At 39.5% G+C, this 20,754-nt stretch overlaps 1 protein-coding gene across 4 annotated transcripts in view; it reads left to right on the top strand.

The window, feature by feature from the left end:
* The window catches only part of ZNF462 (zinc finger protein 462), a 92,652-nt gene that overhangs the window by 50,976 nt on the left and 20,922 nt on the right, over nt 1-20,754 (top strand). For 3 of the 4 annotated variants that reach the window (XM_064641663.1, XM_064641664.1, XM_064641666.1), the window contains exons 6-7: nt 1,151-1,269; nt 5,489-5,680. In XM_064641663.1, coding sequence (XP_064497733.1) covers nt 1,151-1,269; nt 5,489-5,680 — 311 coding nt within the window. The remainder of the gene's footprint in view (nt 1-1,150; nt 1,270-5,488; nt 5,681-20,754) is intronic. The other variant, XM_064641665.1, reaches the window with a different exon arrangement.

Genomic DNA, 20,754 nt, shown 5'->3' with positions numbered 1-20,754 from the left:
AGTGTGACAGGGCTGGAGTAACTGCTACTTGAGCTACATGTTGATACTCAGTGAAAGAGCAGGACAATTTAGGACAAATAAAAGGAACTATGCCTGAAATACATCTAGAATTAAGGTGGGGGGTGGAAGGCAGTTTTGGCAAATTGCAACTCGTCCAGTGTCTCTGCCCTGTTGTTGTTCCATCACCATGCATGAGATGATTCAAACTAAGACTAGATCACAAGGCATGAATATGTCCAAAGAAGCGTCTGTACTGGAAATGTTTGCAGTTTGGGCTGAAACTACCTGCCTGCCACCTGGAGACTGTGAATTCATGGCTGTCAGCCACAGAGCAGGAACTACAGAGCTCTGCAGGATTCACTCAGTTACAATTAATTTGATCATCTGTTAGGAAATGTGGAAAACATCCCTTTTTCTCTTCCAAACTTTACTAAGCTGTTATAACACACAGTGGAGAGAGCAGGTTTTGATCACTTCACAGTATTCAGGCTGTTGGTTGCTTCCATTTTCCCCAAAGAAAGTAGAGGCTGGTCTTTGCTACCCCTTCTCCTGTTGAGCTTCATGCAGAATCTCCTACGCTGCTGCTTCTGAAACTCTGCTGCCTTTTAATCCTGGAACTCATCAACTGTAGCCTGCTGGCACCCTCCCCAGAGCAGCATCTCTAATCTACTTTTGCTGCTGTAACCAAAAGAAGGCTTCCTCAGTAAAGCTGGTCAACAAAAGAATTTATTTTTTCCCCCTTCAATCAACAGGACAGAAGGGGACATATTTTTACAAAAATCTTTGGCAGGAGAAAAATTATGTAATGATAATTTTGCTGGTTTTGTCTGTTTCAGGTTTCCTCAACCAGTCCTTTAAGTCTGGATCATGTATAACTTAATTTATACTGATCTTGCCCTATAAGTTTATTTAAGTGTCTTGCTTTCTGTATAAACAGAATTGGTGTCAGCTCTGCTCCTGTTCTTCATGTTAGACTTGACTTTATTCTGTAAGCAGACCTATTGAATTTTAAGAGAAAGCGGGAGGAAGGGTAGCAGAGCCTGGTCTGCCTCTTGCTTATTTTATTATTGCTCTTAAGTGTTTTGCTTTGCATCTGAGGGAAGAGCTGGGATGACTGACTCGTTTGTTCCCCTTTTCTGTCTTTTTCAAGTCTGGACCGCCACATGCAGACCCACCATGGACACCACAAGCCATTCCGCTGCAAGCTATGCCCATTCAAGTCCTCCTACAACAGCCGCCTGAAAACCCACATTCTCAAGGCTCATGCTGGTAAGTTTTCTCTCTCTCAGTTTTGCAGTGGAGCAGCTGAAATGGCCCATGTGTTCTCGTTGCTGATCACAGATGCTGGTTTGAACTACGTGTTTTGTCACCAGAGTTGGGTAAGATTTTCAAAGGCAAGTCATGACTGGCCAGCCTGTGGACCTGTTGGAGTGAGTGGGGGTTTGGGTAATGGGAAGGATAAGACTTTAAAACAGTGATGAGAATTTAAAAAAGCAATAGGTACTTCAAGAACTTCTTTATTTTCTTCTGCTTTCTATTATGTGCGTGACTTTTTTTTTCTTATTTCTGCTTGCTTCCAAGTGAATTTAATCGTTCATACCCTTCGTGTCTTAACAAATTGGTAGTGAGCTTTGCTCCACTGTTTGCATTTATGTTTGTGCTTTAGGTGACTCTGGGGAAAAGACTGTGAGTTGCACCTTGGTTTTGGTAGAGTCTTACGCTGGCTTTCATATTAAAACCAAACTTTCATGTTAAAACCAAACATCAAACTTCGAGAGTCAGGTCTGTGTGCAACAGACTGAGAACGTCACAGTTTCATTATCGCATATGGAAGTTGGTCTTGCAAATCTCTGTATTTCAGTACAGAACCCATACAAGCAAGCAAGCAGACGTTTCTTGTGACCTGAGAAGGTGATGTGTCACACAGAGTAGGTCACCTGAATGTGTTGCACCTTAGGTTATTAAAGAGTGTGAGACCCAGAATTTCTTCATCTTTATTCCTTGGCTGTAGACTCTTGACACCATCATGCATCCTGCATTGAAAGGTTATCAGAAGATTGGAGTCAAAACTCACTGGCTCCATTGGTTACAGCTGCATCTTTGTGGTTGAAAAGGACAAAAAAAATCAACCCTCAAATTGCAATCCGAACACACACCACACTGACGGAAATAATAGAATTGTGGCCAGCCTAAAAAACTGCAAACTAGACCAGTTGTTAAAAACTTGTGAATAGAAACTTCTTGAACAGGTAACAAAAAGGGCTAGAAGTATGTTTGTTCTTTTTTTTATTATTTGTTTGTTCTATGTCATATACTCTGGTTGGGTTGGAGGAAAGTGGAAGAATGGGGAGAAAAAGCATAAGGAATTTGTAGCTGTCTGCTGATCTAAAAAAAAATTTAAAGGTTAATTGTTACCATTGATCCAAGGGCATTTTTCACCTACAAAAATATAGGAGGGATTGATAGTCTTGTGCACTTCATTTTCTGTACTTTTTTTTTGGATTTCATGGAGCTTATGCCAGGACCCTTTCCTGTACTTGATGGATATTGTAGATTAGTTTAACTTTTGCTTCCTTCCTGTTGTATGGGACCATGACATGCCCTTCTAGGAAATCCAACTACATGCAGCAGTTCCAGTGTACAGAATCACACATCTTGTATGCAGGTGACATGGTTCTTTATTTTCACCAACCATAAAATAATGTTTTCCGTATGCTATTACACAGTTGGACTCCTTTGTGCTACCTTGTTTGAACATGCCACATTTTTAAAGCCAAAGTTACCATGCAGCTAATATTTACTTCACACTTCTGTTCAGGTAATTCACTGATTTATTTATTATGAATTCATGCTTTTGAACTTGATTAGTGGACAGTCTTTGAAGGACTATGTTTTGCATTGTACAAGAACACAATTTCATGGTTGCCTGGATAATGCTTGCACAATGACATGGGTAATAGGGTTTCCAAAGGCTTATGATCTGTTTCTGCTTCAGTCCATTTCTACTAAATGAATATTCACACCACAGAAAAGTTGCTTGTATGTTTTTCAGCTAGAGCTTTGCTTTGTTGTGTTTGGGGTCAGTCCTTCAGAAATATATGCTCCTGAATAAACATGTTATAGAGACTTCCTCAGACTCCCCAGTTTTTCAGTAACCCAGTGGTTCTCTGAACCTCTCTTACCACTTTTTGTCACTTTTCAATCTTCCCATTATCAGTTTATTTAGAAGTTGAAACTTCAATCCCCCTGAATTTTTCTAAAGTCTCCTGGAGATCTGTATAAGTCAGTAAAATCCTGAATTCCAAACTGTTTTGTTCAGTCTGCCTCTTTGCCTCATTTTCTGGAGATGGATCAAAATTCAGTGAACCACAAAATCCATTCTTGCCTGACAGCTGGTACCAGTGTTTCTGGCATTTGTTTTTCATCCAGTATGTGCCATCTCCTTTGGCATGGAGCAGAACAGTTGACAGTATCTCTAAACAGGCTCTCTGTTGATTTCATCTGAACTTTTTGACCAGTTCTTTTTTTTTGCTTGTATTTTTGAGGGACCCTTGTTAGCAATTTTTTAGCAATGACACTGGAAATGCAGAAATAGATGATTGTAAGACAAGAGTATTGGCCCTGCTCAGTTTCTTTGTAATCTGGAACACAGTGCTTTGAGAACATATCAAGAGCTGAGACCCACTACGTAAATGTTTACATTTATTTATTTATGTCTATTAATATGATCATTTTATGAAATGTGAAACCAGCAATCAAAAAAGTGCAGAAGACATCTGTTGAGCCAAACTGTAGCCTTTCCCCTGCAATCAGACACATCCTTTCAGGTTGATGTCCATTTGAAATGAATTGTGGGCATATTTATTAGTATGTCTAGACTGCTTCATATGTAATCATTTTCTATTTGCTTTAATTTCTTGTGGTGCTTTCAAGTTTACAGTTGGTTGGTGCATAGTGTCATCCAGGAATCTCTTATGCTGACAAACCATGAAGGTCTATATCTGCATCTCGCTGGTATCTTCTACATTGGACTATCTTTTTTCCTTTTATTTTCCTGTTCCATTGAGAAACTTTCACGTGCTATTCAAAAAAATGTTTTATTTCTATTTGTAAATAGGAAATATATAACTGATATGATACGCAGGCGAGGAATGTCATTTGAAAAATCACATGCAACAATTTCTTGTTTCACCATTCTGGACTCTTGGGTGATCTGTTCTTTTTCAAATGTACCAAAAAAGGGCATTCTAAGAGTTTGTATTTTGTTCTGATTATTAGCATAGTTTTTCTGGAAGAGAATAGGAGTGGGAGTTATTTTTATGGAGGATGGTTGCTAATCTTTTCAGGTGTGCCTACTCTGACTTGCTGCAATATGTATGTTTTCACATTCTCTTTTGGTTCACTTTATTTCCGGTGTTGGAAGCAATGCTGTGTGAGAACCTTGTTTGCTGAATTTTTTGAGAGATGGAAAACATTTCTGCCTTGTTCATTACCAGAACTCTCATTCTTCTGTTACTATTCATGAATATTTCACTCCTGTATTGGTTTTGGCAATTTATGTACAACTCACATGTGGCCAGTGTTACTCTTGTACATGGAAATGGCACTTCCAAAACAATTACTTGGCACCTGTATAATATCACAGTGTTTGTGTTGGGACAGTTTCACTTTGTGTTCCAGTTGCCTCCATGCCAAACAAATCTTGTGTCAGGATTTGTTTCCCCTTGTTTGCTGTCTCTATGGCTTGGAATGTATTCAGAATTAAATCCACTACTGTTCATTACTGCTGTTCTTTCACTTCTTTTAGTGCTTTTTCATAACACACTTTCACACAGCCTTATAGATATGCACTATACTTGGCATTGCCATGTTCACTTCTTGATGTAAATCAACCTTGATTTGGTTGCCAGTTCTGTGAAGAGTACTGCTGTCTAATGGCAGGTTTTTCATAAGGAAAAATGTGACCTTCCCCAAATGTAATTCCACTTACTCCCCTTTTCTTTTTTTTCCTTTTTTTTTTTGGAGGGCCTTTTGTTAGCATTTTGTGGTGTCCTTCTTGCTTCATTAATAATGACACTGGATGTTGCTGCATGCAGAAACAGTTGACTTCACCATCTCTAGTTGCTGTATTCCCAAAGAAATTTGGAAGTGCTATAGTTAAAAGTGACTCCATTTTCATCCCAGAGTCTTTCTTCCCATACCATGCAACACAGGCATGCTGAGAGTCTAGTCTCTGTTTTTTTGACATCAGTCACTGTGCAAGGATCTGCAGTTGTCAGAAAGTGATACTTTGGTCCAAAGCAAGTGTCTACACCTACAGACTCCAGGCTGCTCCAACAAGGAGATACGCATAGCTTGTTCTCTTTGGGATCAGTCTTTCGCTGAAGAGTCCATGGGAATTTTACTGCCAAGTTCAGTAAGAGAACTGTGAGGGCCCCATTTTGTTTCTTTTGTGAGCTGATGACTTGCCTGTATTTCGCTCACCCAGGTGAACATGCCTACAAATGTTCCTCCTGCTCATTTTCCACCATGACTATCAGCCAGCTGAAAGAGCACTCCTTGAAAGTGCATGGGAAAGCACTGACACTACCAAGACCCCGCATTGTCAACCTTGCAGCCTCACACGCCCACCACACCTCCAAGAACCACACTCCTGCTGAAGAAGTGGAGGACTCTAATGGTAAGAGGTGCCTCAAAACAAGAATTTAATTGTCTAAGGTGCCACTTAATATTTTTATTGCAAACAAAATTGCAGCAGGCAGCTTGCACTGAAAGCATCTTCATTTGGTCGTTAAGAAAAAAACAGAAGTTTCATCAAAACTAAAAGTAAACATGGTGTTGTAGGAAAGGGACTTGCTTTAGATCCTCACCATTTCATACCACATTAGCTTGTTCTGTCACCACACCAGTTGACTTTGAAATATATCACAGCTGGCTTTACTTCTTAGCAGAGATTTGAACTGTAGAAAATTTTCAAAGTCGTGGCTTTTATTGACAGCCAGTGAGAGAGGGACCATATAATTCCGTTGATGCTCCTGAATAACACCCCCTTATCTTCATGGAATCATAGAATGATTTGGGTTGGAAGGGGACCTTGGAGATCATCTAGTTCCAACCCCCTGCGATAGGCAGGAATGCCTTCCACTAGACTAGGCTGATCCAAGCCCTGTCCAGCCTGACCTTAAAACACCTCCAGGGATGGGGCAACCTGTGCCAGGGCCTCACAACTCTCACAGTAAAGAATTTTTTCCTAATACCTAATCTTGTTAGTAGAGCACTTTTGAGAAACCACATGATTAAACTTAAAATGTGAACCTGTAATGGTAGTAAAAGTAATTATTCTTCTTGTCCTTTCTACAGAGGACACCAGAAGTACCTTCAGATATTAAAATACATGTGCAGAACTTGAGAACAGTTTTCTTTTCAGTGTTTCCTTTGAAAGGTGTTAATCCCCTTGTGCTGGAAGGGTATGTTGAAGATACTTAAAAAATAACAGAGGAAGGGATACTGTTTAAACAGAGAAAATGCAGACTCACGCACGAGGTGTTGTATGGTATCACACCAAGCTTTAAGGCTTTTTAAGAAGTAGCTTATGAGCCATCTTTGGGTGTCACCTCCATATAAGAAAAGAGCTCCTCTTTGAAAAAAAACATTCCTGGATCAGTTCCATTGACATGGGAGGAGAATGTAGATGACTATGAATAAAAGGGTCAGATCTGCAGATGTTCAGGGAACTGGAGTTGATGGAGGGTGTATTAGAAGAGTGGAAAATACCTTTTTTTCTGTAAGGTTGAGGGGTTCTAAGTACTCAGCAGCAATTTTGTTGGGCTGCTTGGGTTGCTGGTAAACTAAGGATGGAAGGTAAATATTATCAGTAATCATTTTTAGTCTCCCACCTTAATACCTTTTCTTTCTCACCGAAAAAAAAAAAAAAGTGAAATGAGAAAGAGTGAAAGATACAGAAGTTCAGAAAATGGCTGAAAGGAATTGAAATAAATAAGTAATCAGCATAAAAATACTTTATTGAAGAAAAAAAAGGCATGAAGAGTATTCTTGTGGTTTAGCAAGTCACTTCTGGGGTCAGAATCAGAATCTTAACAGAAGATTTTGACCAGCTGCTCTCAGACAATCTTTTGTCAGTGGGTTGTCTGGAACAGTGCATTGAAGACTTGCTGAGGTTTTGCTAATGCTAGCTTAAACTAATCCAATAAGCCAGGTACATCTTGAGATATGTTCTACTTCTTTTTGATTGCTTTTTAAAAGAAAATGTTTGATTACTGACTTAAGAAGTGGAAAATAATTTTCAGTGGCTGTCCTAGTCTTTCCTGTCTGTTAACAGTAATTTGTTAGCAATGGTGTGTTGAGAGATACAGAAGGGCAATACTTAGTTTTGGTAAGGATGGTTCAGTTACTCTTTTTTTTTTCTTATCCAAGGAGCTCAAACTCATGATTAGTGGAGTTAAAATTCAGCTGCAAGTCCTGTAGAAGATAATTCTACAGCCTTTAGGAACTCTTCCTGGAAATACATAAAACGATGACTCTGTTAATGAAAGCACTTCTTTAAGTTGACTCTGTTACCTAGATCTGTGATACAGCCTGAAGCCAAGGCAGAATTTGTCCCAATTAGCCTGACGATCTTTAAACGGGGTTAATGGTTAAGTCACTTTGACAATAATAGAAGCCACCCACTGGGGAGCTGGTCAGGCAAGTACAGGTGTTATAATAATCGTGTTAGCATTTTCAGCATTGCTTGAGGAAGGAATCACTTGCTTTAAATAATTTTTTTACTTAGAAAGTTGGCTGCAGATCAAGTTAGTGATAGCTGCTCTTATGACATCACATATTTTTGGTTTTTAGAAGAGAATAATTCAATGTCTCTGTGGCCTAGGCCTGTTGAGTTGCACATGGTGTGCAAGACTAGATAAAATACTGGTCCTAACAACAGGAAATACAGGTCTGTGTGATGGGCACGGTTATGTCCAGCTGGAGCCAGTATTAAAAAGGGCTCATGTAGTGTATTTGGATTTTGTCTGTTAGCGTGTATAAATAACCTGCATTGTGAACTGTGATCAAGTTAATTCACCAGGGATGCAGAATTGAATTAGGGCTGGGATGAAAGACAGACAAAAGGTTGTGTTACATTGTTAGGAGCTTGTTTTGTAGCTTGGTAGGTGAGCAGCAGGCTGGTATCATTGGAATAGCTGCAGAAAGAATCTGTTCCTGCCTGTGAATGAATATTGTGGTTGGAATAGGAGATAGAGCAGGATGGCTTGGGGAGATCTGAGGAGCTAGCAGAACTCATCTTGTCAATTGTTGAGCACTGTAAAAATGAAGGAAAGGGAAAAGGGTACTGAATTGTAACAGCAGAGTACATATCTGAATAGAACTGCTCTGGGACAGCAGCCCAGTGGAACTACTGCCGATACTTTTTTCCCCCCTTGCAAAAATTGTTCCCTGAGGGGCCTTACTTAGAACATTTCATTTGTTCCTTTACATGGATATGTTCATTAAAAGATGCAAACGGATTTAAGTTTCTGTGGCTCATCTATTTCAGTTCTGTCTTGGTAAGAGCAAACATATCTGAAGTATTCAACTGTGTATCCCAGCAGTGTTTTGAGATGCTCGATATACCTTTCATGGAAGTGAAGCTAAAGTGGAGTAGGTGCTGAATCTTTTGGCAACTATAATTCTAATGAAGGTGTTATTAGAAAGCATAACAACCTCTTCAATCCATATAACAAACATTCGGTGCATTTAATGCTTCTCTCAGGGCAGTAGTGTAAGAAGGTGATTGTGGCAGTCCTGGTGAGTTAACAGAGAAGGATTTCTTGCAGAAACTTCATTTGAAGATCCTGCTTTTTTATCCTACCCCTCTTTGCCTATTGGGTAATATTTCGATAAATAAGGAACATGTTTTCATTATATCTTATTCTAACCAGAGGTAAAGCGCTCAGGTTTTTTTTGAGTGGGGGAGGACTGGGGGTGATGATAATTTGGTGTGGGGTTGTTTTCCTTGGAAACGCCCCAACAAATGTTGATCATGAGTGCAATTTTTTTGTTTTGCATAGCACAGGGACACAGAATGGTTTGTGATGTCCAATTCTTATTGAAATGATGAGGTTGCCATTGTGGTAAAAGGCTCTTTTGCTCTCCTCATAGTTTATAGGTATTTTTCATCTTACAAGAAGGAAGTGGTGGGGATTGACTGTTTGCACGTATGATTGGCTTGGATTTTATTTGGATTTATTTATTTGCCATTTACAGTAAAATGTTGCTTAACAGTCTTGAGAACTTAAGCAGTAAAAATTCATTGTAAATTGAAATACTGCAAACTGCTAGGAGGATTGGATGAATCTCCTCACAGACTCTGTTTCCATGTTCTTTCAAGTCTTTGTGAGAGTCAGAACTTGTATTCATACCAATCTCTCCCCATGATGGGTGGTTTGGATACATGGATGGTGCTGTCATTCTGTGTGTCAGTGTGTGTCACAGGGTTTCCAGTGCCAGCTCTGCTCCTGTTGACTTGAGTACAAGGCAATGGAATCCCACAATCTGCCCTGTCAACGCATTAAGATTAGAAGGCTCCCATCTCTTTCAATAAGGAAGAGTTGCAAGCAAGGCAGACACAAGAATTGTGTGACTGCACATGAGAAAGCACGAATAACAAAATGTGTTCAGTGCAAAGTGATCATGAGCTGAGGAAAAATCACAGACACTGCTTGTGTTAGCACTGGTGTTATCCATGTGTGCTTGTGTTTGAGGTCTGTGGATGGGGTGTGTTGCCTTCCTCTTATTAGCTGGAGAATCCCAGAAGTGCAACCTGTTGCCATAAAGCCTACAAAGCAGAATGACTCAACAAATTGATAAACAGTTTCATGCTATGACTTCACCCACAGCAGAAGATTCTTCGGAGCATGTAAAATACTTGCTTTAAATTGCCCTGGCTTCTTTGAGTAGCCCTTTATTTTGTGAAAATAACCCCTTTGGCCTAACTGCGTTGTTTATTCATATGACTGGTAGATTTGGAGCCTCATAAATTTAATTGTATCATGACTGTGTGCAATAATTCAAAATAATAGTTTGTTTGGGGGTTTTTAATTTTACTGATTAAGAATATTGAATTGTCAAAGTGCAAGGCTAAACAGACCTGGATGTGGTTTCTAATGTCTTCTCAGTCAGAAGACATGCTGCTGTTGTACAAGACCATTCCTCTTTACTGGTGACCAGTTCTTAACATATAGAAAGCAGCACACTTTCCGTGTGCCCTTGAAGCTCAGTAATTATGTTTTTCACTGTTGTGCAAACCAAACAGGATCTATCACTAATACCAGCACACATCACAACACACATGCAGGGTCAGAACTAGAAGATTTTTTGAGTTTCCCAGTACATGGTATGTCAATATCTTCATTAAATTTAATTTCTTGCAGCAGCAAATGCATTGAAAACTACTAAGTGAAACACCCAGTTCCATTTTTTCCCTGAACTTTAGCCTTTGCCAGTGGAAAATAACTTTGCCTTATCTAGGGACAAATACAAATACATCTGTTTGCTCTGCCAGAGCTAGGCTGGGTACAAAGCTGCTTGGTGAAGTCGTATTTCTGGCACTGTTGTTTATGCATTGTAAATCCCTTCCCATTACTGTACAATTTTTTGAAGTAGATAGTGCATAATCAGAATGGTTTTTCTTCTGTGGTGCTTGACAGATGAACTTCTGGAGGGTGTGGAGGGCCTTTGGTAGGTTTGCTGAAGCAATTTAATGTACTACTAGAGTGAGAGAACTATGGGCAGCAAGGCACCTTTTAACAAAATCCACTAAGCTGGTGCCAATGAGTCATGATTGTTACAGAAATCCACTCAATATGCTCAATTCTAGAGTCACACATCTCCCTTTTTCTTCCACCTTTTAGAAGAGAGGCAAGCTTTCCATATGGTCAAGACATACTACCCTGATTTGTGGGTTTTGTTGTTGTTTTTTTAATCCCTATCAGGACTTGTGGCTGACTTGCTTGTTTTTATTCATGTGCACTGTTACTCTTGATAAGGGATATTTTTCTAACCTTGCAAGCAGAGCAGAAAGTCTGGTAGATGGTCCTCTTCCACTTTGGTGCTGTATCTCTCCCGCTGATTGTTACTAGTGTGTCTTGCTGTTTTACGGTTGCTGCTGTTTGGGGAAAATTACAATGGTCAATCCTCACAGCCAGGAAACTTTGCATTGGAGCAGAATGTGTTCAGTTCATGGTTTGGGTGTTTTTTGGGGGAGGGGTTTGTTCAAAAACTCTTTTGAAATTTCAGACCCTTTTATTTCGCTGAAGTTTGGCTGGAAGGGCAGAGAGCCAGTAGGGACTACAGGGCAAATTCAGGCAGAGCTTCAATAGCTAATTGCTTTAATTGCAAGGTGAGTCAGAAGGATCACATCCCTGTTAAGGATGCAAGATGGTGATCTGCATACTGCAGAACAGAAGATGCCTCTACTTTTGCAGCCACAGTTAGGCTGCAAAAAGCTGACTACTTGTTCTACCTGTTTCACTGCTTTTGTGCCCCACAGGAGGAGTGATGCCTCATGCTTACTCTGAAGTATCAGTGTTTTGCAGGCTGCTTTTTTTATCCCCAGCTGTGTTCCTTCTTTCCCTAACCCAGAGCAAGTTCCTGCTCTCCCCTCAGACTTCACTTATCTTTTCTTACTGCAGTGGCCACACTGCCTTCCAGTGCTTGTAAAACTCTCTGGTACTTGTTGGTGTGTCTTACTCCTTGTGGTCGGTGTTAACTAAATATCAGATGTTGGATCAGATGGAACTTTTCTCCTGCATCAGATTGGCAGAGGCTGGTGGAACAAGCGCAGGACTTGTTCACCTCCAGTTCTACTGAACAAACTCCTCACTGTTTCAAGGTCCTAAGGCACTGGGGATGACCTTGTTCTCTGCAGCTCTCTTCCGCTGTAGAGTTGTTTGGCTTTTGGCCTTTTCCTACAGTTTTGTGGGTAGTGGAAGAGAGGGAGATATCATTAGCTGTGCTCAGGGGGGTGTCAGCTTGCTGTTCATTGTGCTTTTTTTTTCTGGTACTGTTTTTTGTGCTTGAACTGAATGGGTAAAGGCAAAACTGAGATTCAGCAGGATGCAGACAGGAACTCATGCAGCTGGGAGAAGGTTGCTGTCAGTCTTTTTATGGATTCAGCCAGCCTGCTGTGATGGGATTGCTGTGGTACTGAAAGGCTTGCCTAGGGTAGGGAGGAGACAGACTGTTTGGGTGGATCAAGCAATAAATAAAGGAAGAAATATCTTCTGGATTCCTTCTGAGCAGAAAGAAATTACCTGATTACACCCACAGTGAAAAGAAAGAAGCAAATCCTGACTCCTGTTGTGTTTTTGTTCCTGAGGTTTTTGCTGTCTTTTGGCTTTGATTTTTGTGTTCAGGCTAGGGGACAAAGTGGTAGATGCTGGTCTCCTTATGTGTCCGTGGAATTTGTGATCACTCTATACAGAGTAAAAAGGATGCTATTGGTGAGAAGGGTTATAGAGTATGACTTGACCAAGAGAGCATTTCTGTAGACTATCATTCCTGCATATTAGTAGTCTTCTTGTGTAAGCCAACTGATATTCCTCCTATCCCTTGAGACTCCACTTACTTCCCATTGATCTAAAACATGCTGGAGGGATTTGGTGCTTGGTGGAGAGGTAAAACTCCTTTGCTCATTTTAGCTCTGTTGGAGTGGACATACATCATCATCACAGTTGACAGCTCAATGTTTGACGTTTAGGTAGCTGGTTTTATTTCTTCTTTAAGGAATATTGTTCCTACATGTACTTGAAAATACTGCCCAAAACAGTGTGAGCTCAGAGCTGGTGATGGAGATGGAGGCTTTCTGTTGGCAATAAAAATAATGTCACGGTGTGTGCTGGAGGTCTCCAGAACAGATTTACAGGTTCCTGAACTTTATGACTAGAATAAATCCTCAATACCTATATATTGTCACTGTAGTTTTAGGACCAGTTTTAAAGCAAAATGTAAATATGTAACACTTGATAAAGCTGATTTCTTTCCCTCTTCATTTCAAGCCTTGGAGGCAAGTGAGCATTTAGGTGACAGCAACACGTGTGTTAGTGGCACTGTATTTATATTAATACAAATATGTAAAGGGTAAGTGCAACACAGAAGGAAATGTGGAGTGCTCCTGAAAAACATCTGATGGATTGCCTTTTTAAAAGAAATCAATGGAAATCATGGAGCGTAATAGCATGAGAATCATTTGGTTACTGGTGAAAAAAAAAAAAAGATTGATTGGTAGATTATTGTCTGAGCGAGGGATCGGTTGAAATAGAACTTTGTACATCTGTAAGTTCAGAAAGGAACCTATTGCCGGTAAGTCCGTTTAGCAGAATGGTTAAATCAGTCTTGCTAAAGCTATTTCCAAATTTGTTTGTGTTCTTCTCTTCAGTAAATGCCCTTCCGTTTATGAGGTTTGAGTTTGAGTTTGGTTCAACAAAGAAATAGCTAGGCAACCTTTTATCCATTTTATGGAAGTAGGTAAATTTGTGGAGTTCCTAATGTTTGACATGTAGGAGAAGTCTTTGACCAAGTAGAAGTCTCAGTTTTAAGTGCATTTAGACAATGGAATTTCATTCATTGAGTAACAAATTACAAGAATGAAGGGCTGAAACATGACCAATGATTTGAACTGTTCAGCCAGTGTAAGCCAGTGGCAGCAGACGGAAACATTCTTCAAACAAAAGGCAGTAGATAAACAGAGGTAAGATAACATGAGTGCCAGAGGAAACTCGATGCACCTATGCATAATCATCATCTTGTTGTCAGTGAAAATGGCAATGGGCAAAGCAATTGGTGGGGCCAGAAAGCTGTAGTGGCTTGCCACTGTTGGAAAGGTTGTGAGAGGTGGAGCAGCTGCTAAAAGTTTACAGTGAGAGTGTTGTGTGCAGCCTAAGTGTGACTAGTAAGTGGCCAAGTCACCTAGAGACCTGCAGGAAAGTTAAATTGGGTTGAAGCCAGAAAAGAAATATTGTTGTGGGGAAAACAGATGAAAACAATGGATAACTAGGAGTTAAATGGCAATATGATGAAGAGTTTCCTGACCACTAAAATGCTCCTTACAAAACACACTGCAGTGTTGGATACTCTAGAACAGGAGGGCATGGGAAACTCTTGGACTAATCCTTCTCTTCTGATGGAAATAATATGGTATGACTTAGTTCATCAATTACATTACTCCTTCATAAATCTTAAACAGTTCCTACTGCTTTCATTTGCATCATTTATACAGAGTATTGTAGCCACTCTTGATCTCAGCTGTGAAACTCCCAAATTCTTCTACAGTCAGCAGTGTGAGACTGTCTCTGTGGAAGAGATTCAGATGATAAAATTATATATTATTTTCTTCTTATTAGGTGAAATTTATGTCCCTTTGAAATTATTTTGATGTTAGCACAAGAAGCTGCATGACATATATCTTACCTTGGTTCCATTCAGAGCTAGGTGTGCAAATAACTCTAAAAGGAATTCAAAGTTATAAGGAAACATGGATATAGGTTCTCTCATCTCTTTTGAATAAACAAGACTGTACAGTCCATGTGTCTTTCTCATTACCCACTTCTGAGGCTTAGAAATATCTGTAATATCTTTCTCACGAAAGCTGGTCTGAAGTGATCCAAAAAGTGGCCTTTATGGATAGTGGTGAAATAAATTCCTCCAACAAGGTTTCTGTTTTGGTTTGAGGTTTTTTGTTGTTCTGAGGGGGTTTTTTGTTTTGGTTTGGGTTTGGTGGTAGTGGCTTTTGTGGGTTGGTTTGTTTGGGTTTTTTGGGGTGGGGTGGGGTGGGGTGGAGTGGGTGGAGCTGAAGGTAAATCCTTTAAATGGCAATTCTATTCCAGGGCTTTATTTCCTTTCCTGTGTAATTATTCTTTTCTTCTGTCTTTTGGAGAGTGCAGACATGGGCACAAGAATTGTTTCTGTTCTATCTCTATCCTAGCAATGTCAGGGTTCTTTAGCGGAAATCAGAATTTAGGTTGAAGAGTAGGCTTGTATTCTGTTTTTAAACATGCAGTGAATAAAAGTTCTGTATGGTTGTACTGTATGGTTCTCTAAGCTTCTTCATGAATGCTTTGTCACATCTCTCTGAGTCTTATCATTCCTTTCCCTCATCTTAATTTATTGCCAGAACATTTCACCTCCCACGTACTCTTCCTTCCAGGTCAGTGCTGCATGGCATAAAGTGAACAAATGTGTGTAGTCTTCACAATCTTTGTATGACACCCTGCTTTGCCACCTTCCCACTTTTCAAGCTGTTGCCATTCATTACTATATGCTATCCTACCACTCAGTGAGCTGGTAATTTTGAGTTCCCATTGAATTTTGGAAGGGATTATGTTCCTAAATCTCCTATGTTCTGCTCTTACAGTTGTCTTGTGCATTTTAAAGTAATAATTGGCTGTATATTCTGTGTTCGTTGGTACTTTTTGGTACAGCATTGCATCTTTATTTGGTTTTACAAATAGGTTTCTATCCCGAGGAAACCATTTTTCTGCTGCTTTTCTTAAATCCTTGCAATTTTTCTGTCATTCTTAATAGAAATTTTCTCTCTATGAATGAATTCAGATAAAATTAAATAGCATTCCAGATATTTTCCTCTTAGTCTGTTTGGAAAATTTCCTCACAGATCCAGAATGTCCTAAGTCTGTGTTACTGCTACATTGCCCTTTTCCCCCACAAAGGGTTATTAAGCATTTTTTGTTATTTATACATTCTCTTTTTTTTTTTTTTTTTTTCTTATTTCAGGAGCCAAACATCTCCATCTTCAGTTTCATTGTTCATACAAATGCTGATCTCTTTCAACTGGTTGATCTTTCTGTGTGGATATACCAGGAAGATGTGGTGTCTTCATTTTTATCTCCTGCTGACTCCTTCTGGTTGTTGAGCTATTCAGTTATTACTAGTCTGTAAATTCAGTAACGTCTCTTTCCAGTGTATGCAAACAGCTGCTTTTCCTGAACAGTGTTTCTCGATCCATGCCTACCCATCACTGTGCAGGCATGCAAATGCTTATATTAGATATATCTGGTTCTATTCACCCTAAAAGGATGAAGCATTAGTTTAATTTCTTTCCTTTAATAAGTACTTTTGCCTCTTGTTTCTGAGCTGTTGCTGAGAACTCTGAGCTGTTGCTCAGTGTCTCTTACTTAGATGCATCAAAGCGTATTTCTGGTCTGTTGTTTGGTTTCGGTGATTGAAGTGTTTTGCTGTTGCATATGTGTTCATTGATAGCTCTGCAAACACCTACAAACAACTGAAACATCATTAATTTCTGTGTAAATTTATGTAATCAGTTCAGAATCTGAATTTGAATTTTTCTTCAAAAAGAAAATCCCAAAGCTGGGATTTTTTTAGGTATCCGAAACATGTTCTATGCTGCATAGGATCCAGTGAAACTTGGATTTTTATTTTGCTGCTGTGTGGTGGGTTTTGATTGTATATTTTTCCCCAATGTATGATCCCAGGGTATGCAGGTGTGTATCAAGTTGCATTTTCATTATTATATTCCATTACTCTTTTGGATTAGGTAGTAACTTCCAGATTTGTTGACAGGCTCATTGTGCCAGTCTTTGTGACTGTACTCTGAATAAATTTTTCAGAGTGACAGCATCACTGACCAGGCATTTTAGTGTTTTAGGCACTCTGGAAATGCCCATGCAGAGACACAATGAGACTTACTTGTATTTTGTTACCAAAATTTAGATACATCTATGTTGATAATTCACCATGTGGGCAGTAAGTTCTACTAGTCTCTTTCAACTAGTCTCTTCTGCATTTTGGTTATGAGAATGCTTTTGTATACTGAGGATAGATAGTATCTTTTACATCCATAGGTGCTGGCAGGTATTACGCTACTTGCTGGTCTCGTTATTCTTCCTGTGCAGGTAGTTTGTAGGTAGATCCTTTATGTGACATATTGCAACATTGCCACTGTCCTTCCATTTTTAACTACATCAATCACTGTTAATTTTTGCCTTTTGACGTGAATATAGGTGTCTTTCTTTTACCTAAGATCATCCTATGCTGTTACCTTGCTTTTGGAGTTGCATGGTGAAGTCCTTCCATTCATTTTGGATAAAACTACCTTTATAAATGCACCTCAGTGTTTTGGGTGTGGGCCTTTATTTATTTGTGTGATTGTTTCAAATGAGTCAGGACTAAGTGTTCAATTTTCTTTCATTGCATATATAAGTGTGCTTTATTATCTTGTGCTGCCTCAAAGCTGTTTAATGAAAAAAAACCAAACCTTTTTCCCCTTAACATGTAATTGGTACTTTCTGGTGTTTTTCTTCATTTTCTTTCCCTTTGTGTTTTCTCTTTGCCTTTGTTTTTATGTGCACTTGATACAAATTCCCTGAAATCTTCACATTGGTTATTTTAATGTCTTCTTCTTTTTGACTTTGATGTTGGATTCTAGAGCCTTATTTCAGGCGTGGATAGCTGGACCCTGCTCCAGGCCAAGGCTGCTAATACTTTCTCAGAGTGCTCCCAACCTTTGGTGCTTGGGGTTCAGGAAAAAGACTGAGGTGGAACTTGCATTGTGTATAGCCATGGCTCAGTTGTTGGTCAGTTCTGAGGGGAAGGCTCTGCTCTCTTCCTGCTTCATTCTGCACTCTTAAATCCAGGCATCCTGTTATTGGAGTGACTCCACCAAAATGTGCACAGCAGCTCAAGGCTTGTCGATGTGCTAAGGCTTGGTCAACATTTTAGGTTAATCCAGCACTGAAGGACATGCTTCTTGGCTGTGGATTTGTGTCCCTAGTCCTTCTCTTGAAAGATAAAATAAATCTTTGAAAATTAAATAAAAATATCCAAAACCTTGACCCCATCATCTCTTTCTTATTTTCTGGCAGATTCGTTCTGTGTTGTGTGCTAAAACGCATTGTTTGGTAGCAAACTCGAATCAGTTTCTGTCATTCCCCTGCCTTCACTGTTTTTGGAGTGGGCATGATAAAGGTGGGGTTCACTGAACCCAGTGGAAAACTTCCCATGCCATTGGTCGGATTTAGGTTGTGCCCAAAGTGTCCCTCATGGAGCTGGGTTGCATCTGGATGCCGGGATGTGGCAAGCTGATGTGGCATCTGGATGTGGCAAGCTGATTCTCAGACAGTAATAGAAGCCCTATATACATGTTAATCCTGAGTGTTTCCCTTAAGGAAGTGCTAAATCTTGCACTGCAGAAAGATTGCAAAATAATGAAAGCATTTGGCAGGGGAGAAAGTGAAGAATACATTAGGGATATGCATGCTACCATTGTTTAAGGGTAAGACACACTGGATAAGCTCTTCAGATGGTTGTTTTTTCTCTAAATATCATAGCTATTTGAATTGTAATGGAGCAATATACTAAAAATTGTAAGGTAGCCAGCATAAAAGGTAGAATTTACTTTTGGCTATTCCTGATGACAAGGAAAGCTACTTCATGTGCTTTCTTTTCTGTGAGAATTGACATATAGCTGTCTATTTCTGCACTTTTCCCATGGCAGATTCCACAGAGCTCTGTAAATACCCAAATGAAATTTGGAAAGCTGGATGAATAGACACCAGATGATAGGGGAAATAAAAGCATCTGAAGTACAGTAGATCTTCCAAACAACAGCAGAACTTCCTTCTGCTGCAAATAATCATTTTTAGACCTGTAACTTTCTTAGCCATGGATGTTGCTGAGGCTTTGGATGGGAACCTTGATGATGTTGTGGAAATTTTTGATCCCTTCTTCCTGAGAAGGGGAACAGTGAGCCACAAAGTAGACTTCAGTCAGTACCCTATGAGTGATTTGACTGGTATACATACAAAAAAGAGCTGTCTCCAATGCTAAGAACTTTTTTTGAGCTGCTATACATACCCCTGTCAGGAAATCTGTTTGTGTTTTGAGCTTTTAGAATCACTGATAAAACCCAGGCACCAGGCTGCAGCAAATCCACTCTGAACCATACACTGTTTTGGTCCTCAACATCCCATTCCAAATGAGGGTGAATACACAGGTGCTACCTTTGAGAGAAAAGAGACTTCTGCAGAGGAAGTGGCTCCTCAGGCCCATCCTGTGCCAGAGTAAAGGAAATGGAGAGCCTGTTACAAGCACAAGGAAAAGAAAGCCTTGACATTTAAACAAGTGGAGCTCACTGTGAGCCCTCTTGGTGAACAAACCTGCTGTAGAAGGAGTGGAAGCAAGAGATGATAAATGCTGCATTGTAATCCAGCCTCAGTTCATGGGGCTTGGTTAAGAAAAACAAAAAATGTTTCATTCATTTTACCAGAATCTTTCATGTCTGCCTTTTGTCTTTGCTGTACACCTGGTGATAAAGCCAGGGGAGCCCAGAGACATTTATCTCCTGTGTCTGTTTTGTCTGTGTGTTTGGGTTGGTTTTTTTTATTGTTGTTATTTGTTATTCATTTCTTAGGCATGTATATTCTGTGGTAGTGAGAAAAGGAGGCAAGCATTTTGCTCTGTTGAAGACAGGTGGAGAAGTCCCCACACTGAGTGCTGTATAGGCCTGTTTGCCTTTTGTTTCTCCGTACTAATTGGTTAGAATGGATGGTGTTAAGTTCCCACAAGTGTATCTCTTAAAGAATTCCTATATATCTAGCCTTGGGAAATTAAGCTTTGGAAAATGAAGTACACACCAAAGCAGCAGGTGGCTAGTACGGTTTGTATCCTGACCTCCCCCCCCTTGCTTTTTTCCCCCTTTCTAGAAAGCTTAGGAAAAGAGCCTTTTGTCTTCTATTCAGGAAAATTGCACTGAAATTCATCTGTGCTTTATTCATCTGCTTTGATTTGTGCCATTCATGGTCAGCTGTGTGTTATATAGAACAAAGCAGATGAATTCCTAACCTCCACATTCAGAGAGTGTGTTGGAAGTGTTCAACACAACCCTGCCTCTTTCCCCTTGTTTTTTTTGGGGTCCAACTAACATATTACAGCTTTCAGTTTCAGTACTGAGACATCTCTGGAAGGTGTTCCTCCACATGCCATGAAAATGATGTGACAGAGTTCTGGCTGGTAGAAGGGATGTGTCTATACATGTAAAGAGTGATCTCTGTAGCAAAACATAATGATTTAAAGGTTTGTTTTACTGGAATTTATGGTTAAACATATTTTTTTTCCAATGATGACTTAATTTCAGACATCATCAACTAGGAGCATTTGAATTTACCTTTCATGAAGACTTCTTCAGATAGGACAAAGTAAAATTATGTCATATTCTAAAGTTAACTTTTGATATGAGTTTCTTAAATAATTCCATGAATAAGTAGGGAAGAGTATCCATTTATTTATCTTCTTTTTTTTTTTTTTTTCCTTTCCCTTTATAGATAGCCTCTTTATTTATATTCTGTGCCAGACCTTCACCTCGAGAGAGTCTGGTTTGATTTATGCACCAAACACATAAAACATTTGTCAGTACAATTCATGAGCTTTACCCTCACAATTAAGTGCCTTAAAATCAGACTTCTTTTTAGACTACTTTTAGTTTGAATCTATCACTCCTCTCCTCCCCAAATCAGATCTAAAAATTGTAATTTGTACTGATCACCTTTTAAATTGTAGAATACACATTAGATTAGATTAAGAAGTCCTATATGTCTTACTCCCTTCAGAAAGCAGGATTAGTTTCGTAACTTACATCTTGATCAACCCCCTCTAAAAGCCAAGACGTTCCTGAGCAGGCATCAAACCTTTTCAGATTTGTTGATCCACCTGGAATAACAACTTCAC

This window comes from Pseudopipra pipra, chromosome Z (assembly GCF_036250125.1).
Source record: "Pseudopipra pipra isolate bDixPip1 chromosome Z, bDixPip1.hap1, whole genome shotgun sequence".
Taxonomy (NCBI): domain Eukaryota; kingdom Metazoa; phylum Chordata; class Aves; order Passeriformes; family Pipridae; genus Pseudopipra; species Pseudopipra pipra.
This window is presented reverse-complemented; position numbering and strand designations above follow the sequence as displayed.